The 12,500-nt window shown below is 38.9% G+C and overlaps 2 protein-coding genes across 4 annotated transcripts in view; one reads left to right on the forward strand and one right to left on the reverse strand.

The window, feature by feature from the left end:
• LOC123503098 (LIM/homeobox protein Lhx1-like) overlaps nt 1-5,055 on the forward strand; it is a 138,166-nt gene extending 133,111 nt beyond the window's left edge. For all 3 annotated transcript variants that reach the window (XM_045252524.1, XM_045252522.1, XM_045252523.1), the window contains one exon: nt 1,163-5,055. Coding sequence is in view for 2 of the 3 variants with exons in the window: in XM_045252522.1 (XP_045108457.1) it covers nt 1,163-1,212 (50 nt within the window). In the remaining variant the exon portion in view is untranslated. The remainder of the gene's footprint in view (nt 1-1,162) is intronic.
• Nucleotides 5,056-9,665: 4,610 nt separating this feature from the next.
• The window catches only part of LOC123503222 (organic cation transporter protein-like), a 26,481-nt gene continuing 23,646 nt past the window's right edge, over nt 9,666-12,500 (reverse strand). Inside the window, exons 9-12 of the mRNA XM_045252777.1 lie at nt 12,236-12,432; nt 11,776-11,948; nt 10,688-10,872; nt 9,666-10,584 (exon numbers count right to left, since the gene is read on the reverse strand). Of these exons, the coding sequence (XP_045108712.1) occupies nt 10,396-10,584; nt 10,688-10,872; nt 11,776-11,948; nt 12,236-12,432 (744 nt within the window). The 3' untranslated portion in view covers nt 9,666-10,395. The remainder of the gene's footprint in view (nt 10,585-10,687; nt 10,873-11,775; nt 11,949-12,235; nt 12,433-12,500) is intronic.

A 12,500-nucleotide genomic window follows, 5' to 3' on the forward strand; every position in this document is an offset into this window, starting at 1 on the left:
TATATATATATATATATATATATATATATATATATATATATATATATATATATATATATATATATATATATATATATATATATATATATATATAATATATATATATATATACCATTACAGTTTTATATAATTATATATAAAGAATGCCTGCTTAATATATACTAATTTTCTGTGGTGTTTCTATTTATTATTATTAGGATCGTGCAAGTTCATGCGTAGTATAAGAGATCAGAATACGTGACCAACCCAATCTGAGACACAAGTACACTCACCCGTCATCCGTGCTTGTGATCTAGCTCATACAACCTCCCGACTGACTGACTCGCCACTGACAATTTGCACATATACTCTCTCTCTCTCTCTCTCTCTCTCTCTCTCTCTCTCTCTCTCTCTCTCATAAGGATTATTTTACTTTTTTCATGATGTTGCATGATTTTTGTTATATCATTCATCGAGCCATAAAAAGACCTTTGACAATCCAGATAACTTGCACTGTATTCTAACTAAGATAAGGCACATCAATGTTACTTGAATGTTACCTGACAATCAACTCTAGTTCATTCAGTTTCGTATATTCTGATTCTTCGTGCATTCTGTTCATAGATAACTGTATGTAACTTGAGCGTTCACTTGTGAATTTGAAGATCCTACTTATTCAGATATTCAAATATTCAGTAGCTGTGGTTTGGAATTTCGTCTGCCAGAGGATAAACTTTCGTCTTTTTTTAGTTTTGTTCAGAAATTATCTCTTTTTCTTTTTTTAACAGAAGCAATTAACGAGGTCTTCTGCACATTTGTTGACAAAATTTTGTTTTGTAGTTATCGAACTTCTTTTTGAATACAAATTACTTTTGTTTCTTTTATTCTCTATTCATATTGATTCATTCGATTGTTTTTTCTTTATTTGCTATTTGATTTTACTCCTGTCCGTTTCGCTTAATTTCTCCGTTTTCCTGTTGCTTTTCCTTTGAGTCTTCTGCCTCATTTTACCGGCAAGTTCTTGATTTTCAAACAGAATCGCTGGACACAATAGTATAGAGTAATACGATAATGCATTTAAGATTTTATGATAATAACAGTTAACTGTAATGAACACCCGTTAGTGCACAATAATTGATTAAGCTGGTACACCTTTGCTCACCTGTCTCCACACCTCCTACAGGTCAGAGCGGCAACTTTGACCACCAGGTGAACGAGGGTCTGGTGTGGTGACATGAAGCTGACCTCTGATGACGTACCAGGCCCCTTGAGGTGCTCTCCAAGGACGTCGCCAGAGGAATGTCTCCACTTCTCTCCTGTTACCTGCCAACGCCACCACCATCAACGCCATCTCAAGGCCAACGCGGCGGGCAGCCCTCGCCCCCGCCACCTACTCCACGCTGACCTCTTCTCTGCCCCGAGCTCTAAGTGTTCAAAATAACCGCCTCATGAGCTACCACGAGAAAGGGGAGAGTCACCCATGGCTCCTGCACCATCACACTGAAGCGGTGGTTTGCTCCAGCTGGCGCGCGTGGCTTCCTTGGTGCCCCGTGGTCATTTCCACGCACGTGGCTTCAAGGGCGTTCTCGTAGCCACCACCCACACCCCGCACATCTTGTTTCTCTCATACTAAAACTCCACCTTCCTCGTGAAAGGAAAATTGAATGAGAAGAGAGCAAAATCTTTGCCAAGTGAACTGGTTGAGCCAGTCTGCCCTGATGACCACGGCTCTCTTACGTACAGTATGTGATCCATGTGAGGGGAATCCCACTCAGTCGTGAAAGGATAGAGTGATATCCCCTGCAATGGGTGGTATGCGTGTTCATAACGGACGAGGGGTTGTGTAAATATATATACTAAGTGTTGGAGTGTCGTCTGCACCGAAACGTTAAAGGAACCGAGGAAAGGAAAATATCAATGAGCTACTTTACAGTTTCTTTGCTCGCCTGTCGGTGGGCTGAGTACACATGGTGCAGTAAAATGGTGCAGTAAAGAAAACTAAGTAATGAAAATCATGTACTGAAAACAGTTATAGACAAAGTACAGAATAAAACCAAAAAGAAGCTACAGTTGAAGGCGCACAGTCGCCAGGCGCTGCTCGGACGTTTCTTGGTGAGCGCCTGAACGTGCGTCGTGTTGACGTGACTGAATGAGTCACCAGGCGTCGTAGAGGCCATCATGTGTCTGTTCTATGTTCCTATGTCTAGGTGTAGCGTCGCTGGCTGAGGAACTGCGCACTCAAATATGTAGCTTCTGCTCCCCACTGTAATAAAATTACCACCGTGGGCGTCACCTGGCGCGGCCCTTCGAGAAGTGATGGTGAGCTGCCCTAAGCTGGTGGCGTGGGTCTGGCGCCCGGTAACTTCCCCAGCCAGCTATTTCCTTTGGAAAGCAGCTTCGGTTTTCATATCCTTATTACTCGGGCCCACCTGTCCTTCCCTTCTTACGAATCATGCGAAATGTCCCTAGAGAAGCTATTTTGGTAATCCACAGATTTGCCCTTGAAAAACACTCTTGCCTGGTCTGACGGTGGGGTGGTGGCCAGTCCACCTTAACACAAGTGCGACTTCTGTCTTACACCTGACGTAGTATTTCAATTAGTTGTTACTGTACTGCACTGGAAAGTAATTTTTTTCAGTACATTGAAGTAATATACGTAGATGCTAGCCTATGTTAACAAAAAGTTTCATGTAACGAACGATTCGCTAACCAGTGGCACACTGTTAGGTCCGACCATCCAAGAAAATAAGGACCCGATATTCTAACATTCTCCGCCTTATTCACTTCGAAAAGAAAAAAATAGCAAAACTTGGTGGACAGACTGTGTAGCAGAGTGAACTATGGCTTGAATATTGGTCTTCTGAATTGTGAGAAACGCCCCTGTGCTTGCTACATTTCATACGTGTCATCGGAAAAATTTAAATGATTCTGGGCGCTTTTTTAAAAGCGATTTAATTCACTTCATGATAGCAAAGGACGTGGGTAACAATAAGTTATTATCAATGGCAACGTGACTGTAAGAAAATAGAATATGAGAACCAAATGGAAGTCAGAAGAGTGAATGCTTCATTTGATCAAATTTTCCATCAATATAGATGTGCACCTGTGATGCAGACCTGTAAAAAATATTGTGTTCGGCGAGATGAACACCATCGACGCCATCTTGAGTCTCTTGTGTGGTAAATCACTAATCAAAATACTCTCGATAATGAAATCTGTGCGGTACAATTTTTCGAACTTTCTACGTAGCCTTACTAACACGAACTAAATTTCCAATACAGGAGAAATATGGGATCCCTTGTTCCCTTAAGGATTAATTAATTGATTGATCTATCCTAACCTAATTGTAATTTTGGAGCTCTACTCTTCCTTTCATCCCCCAAAGTCTTTCTGCATTCCCATCATAATTCCTTGGTTATGACACTCACATACACGACATTGTAGGACGCCCGCAGAACTTCTACAGTTCTCTGTTCTAAGTCAAAATTACCAATAAAGCAAATTTATAAGTAATTATTTCAAGATGCATCGATGTTTCTAAAAGATCAATTATTCCTGTTTTAATATTCTAAGAAAAAAAATTTCTTTCTGTTTACTCTATGATTTCTTTTCCAATACAAGTCTACATGCATATACAAATACTGATTATAATGACTAACATTCCTTGCTGATAAAACATGTTCATTAAATTCGGAGTTGTCATTAGGTACGATAACAAAGAGCCATAGACATTAGCATTTTGCGTCTTTTCACGGGTATGTTTCACAAAGCATGGCGTTTATGAGAAAACAACAGACTATATAACAACAAAACACGACTTAAAGAAACCATGGAAACTTTATCAATAGTTGGTCTTTTCAGTATTTTGAGACGTCTGCTTTATTGTTTTTTTTAATGTATAGTGGGACATCAAAGGATAAAAGAAGCACTAGTACCGAGACATGTGTCAAGATGTAAGGATTTTAATTGGTGTTTACCATACTACTGTGCCATGGGAAGATTTATTTTAACAGCTTTCTCCGTGCAATAAAAACCTTGAACACGAATCATATTATCCAGACTAGAAGTTATCTTACAAACATGCATGATACAAGAATTACAGGCATAATTTGTTTCCCAAACCATGTATTGCGTCGTCGGTTATTTAGGCAAGGCAAGTCAAGTGTTCATCAAATCAAAATTTTGTCCATAACATAATTCTCATTTTCGAAAACAGTAGTTGAGAACGTTGCCGCTAAGTACATGAAATATATCAAACTAAACTTCCAGCAAAGCATAACAATAACAAATGCATTGCCAAGATATCTGATTTCCGGTCTTCAGGTGGACAATTTATGAGTACCAGCCCTAGTGTTAAGGTGGACCTTCAGGGCTATTCAAGGGGTGTAGAAGCACAGTCCCTCATTCCTGTTCCAGACTCCTGCGTTCCTTGACCCACTTTTTGTCCTCCCCCAAAGATGTGAAAGCAGAGTACAGGCTGAACGCCACTTATGCCTCTCTGTAATGTCATCAAAGAGAGCAATTATGGAAGGGATTTGTGTGTATCACTTGTCATCTTGGACACATAAACACTAAATCTTAAGCTGGAACACTGTTTATTTATTTAAAAGAATTTGGTACAAGCATTTGCCAGAGTGCAAGTTTAAGATGAGTTGATTATTGTCTTGACCCAGGAGAATGATTAATGAAGTTTTCCGTATCTTTATTTCCAGCCTTGAGTGAAGTTTATTTGTCCATTAAATATTTTGACATGCAACCCTCAATTTATCCCCACCCCTCCCCTGCACTCTCCCTCCCCAAAACCCACGACCTGTGCACCTTTACATAGCATTAATGAGAAATAATGAATGTTTGAAGATACCTGTAATGAATGATGCCTCACTCCTCCCCATTTCCCTCGCCTTCCCTTCCCTCATTCCTTATTCCCCATCTCATGTCAGTGTACTCTTCCATAGATGTTATAAGTTTACTGTAAATACTGTCTGTATATATTTCTGTATCATCCACGTCTGAATGTCATATATTGTATATTTAAATTAATTATTGTGACCATCAAAATAAAATGTTGGAGAATGACTTACTTTCCTCATTAAACACTTACACGAGTTCCTCTTTAGTATACAAAATGAGTAAGTAGGCAAGTACACATTCAAATCTAAACACTGAACATCGACACCTATGACAAACACCTTGCAGGAAAAAGTTGGTGAAATAAGCAGGGGCTGAAAGTTTTTTTTTTTTTTATACCATGTAGGTTTTTCACGGGAATTTATGGGCTAAAGGTGGTACTTTTTAGGGTACCTCCTATCTCAAAGCCCACCCGCTAGGAAACCGTTCCCCCGAGTGAGGAAGCCCAAAGTACACTCGGACCGTGGACAGGATTCGAACCCGTGCGCTTGGAGACCCCTCGGACCCTCAAAGCACGCATGGTTCCACTGTACCACTAGTTTCGCTCCTTTACCATCTTCCTTCAGCTGTCATGGTGTCTGCACCTAAAGACATTCGCCATCAATCTGAGTGTGGCTAAGTGCTTGTCATTTCCCATTACTTCCATTAAGTTTGCCATAATAATTTTGACAGATGAGGACGGAAATATGATAAAATTGCCTCTAACTGATGCTTTCGCTCGTTCATCGATTGTATTCCTGCTTTGTTGTAAAATATGTAAGATACCTCCTTTTTTGATGTTTAGGTGGCCTGGTATCTTGTAGTATAGGTATAAACATGGCGTCAGTTCGTTACACAAGCCAAAAGACTGATTAAGTAGTGAAAGTAAGTGAAAGCAAGCGGCTGCGTCACTATATTCCCGTCTCGAGCTCTTAGTTCTGTATTTTACTTTCTTGTTCTAGTTTTTTGTAGCAAGATTATCATGACTGTTAGTAAAGTGAACACGGAATACAGATCTGTTTCTAGTTATTAATATTCAGTGTCAGGGAATAAGTGAGTTTTCTAGTGCTCAATGACACGCTTGGAACAACATACCCATAAATTACGGATCTGTTGATATTAACTTGAGCACTTATTTCTCAACCAGAAGCCATATCATTTGATTTGTAGTGCATAACGTAACATAAATAACACTGCTTTACTTTTTAAAGAGAATTTCAGTTGTAAGTCAAATCTTTATATAAAAAATGTACAACAAATTTTTACATACACTTGTTTTGTCAAGATTATCTGTCTATTGATCTGCCTGAGCATCTCTCTCTCTCTCTCTCTCTCTCTCTCTCTCTCTCTCTCTCTCTCTCTCTCTGTGTGTGTGTGTGTGTGTGTGTAAGTGTGAGCGTGTGTGTGCGTTCGTGTGTGCGTATGTGTGTCAGCTCAGCTCACTTCCAATGCTAATAACCTCATGCATGTTCCTGTTTATGCTGTTTAACATTCCAGATTTCTGGAATGGAACATGCGGTGGTTGTGTTTACTTTTCTTATGTACCAAGATAACTTCATGTTACGTTGTTGAGAGCCATCATCAATTCTTCAGATTCCTCACAAATTTACACTATTAAATCCCGTCCGTTACACAACCAGATATGCTTCGTGTTTTACATCTACTCAGTACAAATTATCCACTAATTTCATTTTAAATATATATATATATATATATATATATATATATATATATATATATATATATATATATATATATATATATATATATATATATATATATATATATATATATATATATATATATATATATATATATATATATATATATATATATATATATATAGATAGATAGATAGATAGATAGATAGATAGATAGATAGATACTGCATTATTTATCTATCTTTAATTACTTTGACCGGCGCTAAGAAAAAGGTAAACTGAAATGTTCTGATGTTTACGGCAATAATTAAAGCATTTCATAATTGGAAAGAGTACTACCTTCTAAGAGTATATATATATATATATATATATATATATATATATATATATATATATATATATATATATATATATATATATATATATATATATATATATATATATATATATATATATATATATATATATATATATATATATATATATATATATATATATATATATATATATATATATATATATATATATATATATATATATATATATATATATATATATATATATATATATATATATATATATATATATATATATATATATATATATATATATATATATATATATATATATATATATATATATATATATATATATATATATATATATATATATATATATATATATATATATATATATATATATATATATATATATATATATATATATATATATATATATATATATATATATATATATATATATATATATATATATATATATATATATATATATATATATATATATATATATTATTTATATAATGTTTGGCAGCGAATGATTCCCATCTTTAAACTTATCAACATTAATGAAGTAATAAATATATGTTTCGTAACTTGTAGATCATGCTTTCCATCATTAATAATGTTCATACACACAGTTAATTTGCCGCGTTGGTACACACAGTGGTCCGAGCTGGTATAGGTGAGCCGAGCTGACAATGAACCGAGTTGGCATTGGTCTGGGCTTCACTGACACTGCTGTCTCTTGTATCATGTGATTATGGCGCATTATTTGTTTCTACTAGCTGCTGATTGGTTAATGTCCCTCGAGGAAAAACCCTGCTATTGTCTGAAGAAAAAATTTCAAGCATGCACTAATGCCATCTAGCGGAGACTACCGCCAGAGAAGTGAAACACAGCTGAAAAGAAAGTATCCAAGATGGCGACCTTAAGAAACCTAATCGCTTTAAGGAGAGTTCGTATGGACTCCTTTCCTTTTCTAAAATATGGAGCTTTAGTGAATCCCGCCCCAGCTTGTTACTAGAGAGAGGCAATGGTTTGGATGAAAAAGTGAAGAACCTCACCGTAGGAGGCAAAAGTCACGCACCCACTGGCAGAAGGAATGCAGATTTCATAATAAATTTTAGGTGCCACAATTAATTAATTAAGGAACTCACCAAAAAAAACATGTAACATGAGTATGGGGCTTGAGGAGGAGGGGAGAGAGTTGCGGGAGACGTGAGTGTACCTGTGGTAAAGGAGAAGAGGAAGATAAATTTGACATAGACGCACAAGCAAGACGGTCAAGTGACGCTTATTTAGATTTTTTTTTTTTTTTTTAATTATAACAAATGCATATTGTTGGATGATCTTAACGCTCGTTACGGCACTATCAGCGTGCGTGAGTTGCCAGTTAGCCATGATGTACATGATGTGTCCTATCTCGATACTGTTGAGCCAGTATGCATAGCAAATGATAACTCAAAAACACTGTTGGGGATGTATACTGATGGACCCTTGTTACCTCTGAACAACCTCAAGGCATACAATAATCACTACAAAATCAAATTATCTTATCGACAAGGGCAATCGTGGATATCAGAGCTGGACTCCTGTATATTGTCTTTAAATCTGCTCAATTTCGCATCCAACTTTGTAGTTCACCAGAACATTACGTTGCCATCTGATCACGCGCTCATACCCATATCCCTCCACGCCCCTGTCGCTAGTTTAGCGACAAGGGCTGCACGAGCATCACACTTGGGGAATCATGCTGTGCTGCACATAAAGCATGCGTCGAGTCAGTGCCCTGTGAGATATGATACAATAGATGCTGATAAGTTAACTCAGGAGTTCGCTGGGCGTGAGGCTCCGGAGCTATATAGGCGGTGTTGTCCACTGGTCCGTCCACAGCATTTGTGCTGTATTGTATGAATGTGCAACTGCAAGTAAGAGTGAATCTCCGTGTACCTCTAGAGTCTAGAACCTCCGGCCAAGACAGATGGCAGTATATTCTAGCTTAGAGGATGTCAAAGGGTCGAGGTGGGAGTATTAGTTGAAACTGCAAATTTGCACACTTCTCTTACACATCCAATAGTGCTTACGTTATTTTGTTCTTTTGTCGAATTCTCATTCACTATATAGGAAAAAATTCAAGAAAAAAAGTAATAACATTGATGTGTCCTGATTTTGGGTCAACATGTATTTTCCACACATTTAGATACCTTTCCCCGTCACCCACCCACCCCACCCACAACACTCACCATGCAGAAGGTGTCGCTGTTGGTCAGGCAGGAATGGCCAAGTTCGCCAAGAAAATGTTGCCTCATCTTGGAGGGCGAGACGCCGCTCCAAGCCAGCCGACCCCCAACTGGCGGGTGTCAGACAAGGTTCACGTCTCCCTCTGCCTGAACCAATAGCCCCATCCACCACCACCACCACCACTAATCACTAATCTTTCTCCGCAAACGTAATCACCACCATACAATCCTCAGTCACATCACCTCACCGTCTCCAAGGCTCACTGACCATCCGCCGTATAGTAACTTCAATATTTCAACGCCTTGCACCATCATCAACATCACGCCCTGCACTATTATACCCTCCACCATCATGTCACTCTCCATGGTGTAGGAAATTACTAATAAAAGGTCTGAAATTCACATACTGCTGTATCACACCCTGCCACTGGTTCACTGCTTCACGCTTACATAACTGACTGACTTGCGTGCGCTAGATGACTGTGACGCGACGCGGCTCGGCTTTCAAAATCTTATTGATTTCACGATTATGTAATGAACAGAACATTTCATGATGTGTATAGGTTGATTGAGCACTTATTAGGCAATTAAAACTCCTGTTAGATTGGGATAATAATTCATAAAGTAAGTTATGCTCACATGAGCAGCCTTGGACATTGACAAACTTGCCAAACAGTGATGCGCGCGTCCAGGTGGCACCGGAGGTACAAATGTTGAGCTTCCTTGGTGGCACTGCTGGCGCCTGCCGGAAATGTCTTAAAGGCAATAAAAAAAAACACCAAAAGAGATTTCACTCGTTCACCTGCCTCTAAATTTACAATGCGAGGAAGTCTAGCCATGGCAACCCCGGTAGCTATCCCGCCTAGCCTCCCCAAGAGTCAGACTCTGGTGCTGCGCGCTCAGGTGACACGTAAAAACAAATTATTATGTTTGGCTCGTGTGGTTGTTATAGTCTTTAAGTAGCAACTATTTAACGACCTAGAAAATATATTTATGGGAAACAGTGTAACTTGCTAACGTCAAAGCAACACCATTTCCATGTGCTTCAAAGTATATGATGATTATTTGGGTATAATACGAAACCGAAGGCTTTGTCTGAACTTATGCTACTTAATCATTAAAGTTTATTAATCTTTTATTTCAATCTCCATTTCATACAGTTTGGAAACTTTCATTAAGATAAGAAATATATTTATTTGACTGATTTAACAAATGTAGGCAATAAATTCTGGTATCTCAAGAGACGAGAGGAATCATGAACACTTCTGAACATTTTCCTGTCAATTCCCACCACCTGCTTGTGTTCTTGACATCTCTTGCTGGCCACAGTTAGATGATCGGCTCCTCTATGACGCTCCCATTTTCATTTGTATGACTGCGGGTTTTCGGCTCTATGACTTCATTCTCATTCTGAGTGAGTTTGCGATTGGCAGTCTCAGGCAGAATCCAGACCAAACTCGAGGATATGGTCACTGCCACGCTCAGCATCACACCGGGGGCCCACGGGTACACACGGCCCTGAAAATATGGCATTATTCTGAGCCTCCTGTAGCATCACGTACCAAAATCATCTTCTTTACAGTTAAGTGTGTAACACTAATGAAGAGCTACACATTCTTACCAGAAGGTCGTTGATGTAAGGAACCATTATAGAGCCAACCCTCGCAACCATGCTGGCCTCCCCAATAATGCGCATCCTGTGTTTGGTGGAGAACAGCTCGCCTGTGAACACCCACACAAGGTGCATGCATGCTGTGATGGCCATCTTGCCGCTCAAGGAAAGGAACATCTTTAGCTCGGCGGGCACTGGCACCAGAGACGGGTAAAAGGATTAAATCTCAAGTTTAATAGTCATTACCTAATGACTGAATGATCATGACATCCATAAAACTGCACGAATTTGCTGTCCTAACCATCTGAGCACTTCATGATTGGGGAGAGGCGGTGTGGTACAAAATCAAGTTTGACCAACATGATCTTGATGAAATTTGACCATCTCAAACTTTTGTATCAATATTTGAGGCCCAAATTCTGCCTCCTTTGTTTGGTAATGAAATCATCTTAAATATCTCAAGTACTGAGGATTTTTTGATACTGACAAATGTCGTGATCGCCATAAACTTTTACTATCCTTCACCTTTCTACAACTTCCTGTAAATTCAGTTGATATGCGAAATTATTTTTCACGAGATAGGAACATTGGAAAATGTGTCTTGCCTGTTTGCTTGTTTCACAAGACAGTCAGGAATTGACCAAATCAGCAACCTATTAACCTTCCCCTTCAAGTCATCTCGTATGAATCATCACATGGTAACACCATTTCTGCAGCATGAGATCATATCAATTATCAGCTGGAAATTACAACAATGATACTTTTGTAATGCACTGTATTAATAATTGCTACCTTGTACTTTGTAATGGTGGGATGGTCTTTTCATTATATTGATATCCATATATGTGGATGGTGAAATGAGAGACAGCCATTGGAACCTCGCTGAACCTTTTGGGCCTAGACAATAAAACTCAACAAATTAAAGCCACAGCAGACTAGTAAGTTGGTCTAGAAGCTTCGCCTCGCCCCGCCCCGCCCCACCCGCTGCATCTCCACCTCTCAGCACGGCGGCTGATTCGGGATTGTCACATAAGTATGTTGTTCTTGCCACTCTCCCAAATCAAAGATTCATAATTTAGATATTTTGAATCACCAACCTTCATACTGGAGTATCATGAAAATTGTTACAACAAAAACGGAGAGTCCAGTGAACAGTAAAAGCACTGCGAGTGTCACTCTCCTGCCCAGGTAGGTGATGGCCGGCCACATCCCCAAGTAGGCAGGCACCTCCACCAACCCTGACAGGAAGCTGTACATGTAGACGTTTGTACTGAAAGTAGAATATAATGATTGACCATCTATTGGAGAAAACGGTTCAGATATACGATAAAAAGTAATTAATGTATTCATTCATCCGCCACTTCAATATTGCGAATGGATAAGGTCTCTTAATGGTGTCATCTTAGTCATGTTCGTAGCATCTTTCCCAGTTTGAAGAAAGACTTCAGTAATATCAGAGTGCCTGATCCAGCTGCACCATTCATAATGTTGAACTATAATAAAATAAGTCTTTCTTTGGAAAAACACAGCAACACATACTTATCCTTCAATAATTACTTAATGATGCTAGAGAAGTGGCTGAGGGAGTAGTAAGGAGCAATGGTGACGCCCCAAATGTAGTACAGCAGCAAGGCCCGCAGCCTCAGTCCTCGCGTGGTTAGCACCAGCGATAGGTGTCTCCAGGCTGCCATGGCGTGGTGACGCACACCTGCTCGCTGAGTAGAGCAGCGCTTTTCTTGCTCTGGGTTACCTTCCTGAAGGATAAGTTGATTTGGAAAATTACCTTGTACCAAGATGAAGCTATACTGTACCAAGATAAGAT

Source organism: Portunus trituberculatus, chromosome 13 (assembly GCF_017591435.1).
Source record: "Portunus trituberculatus isolate SZX2019 chromosome 13, ASM1759143v1, whole genome shotgun sequence".
Lineage (NCBI taxonomy): Eukaryota > Metazoa > Arthropoda > Malacostraca > Decapoda > Portunidae > Portunus > Portunus trituberculatus.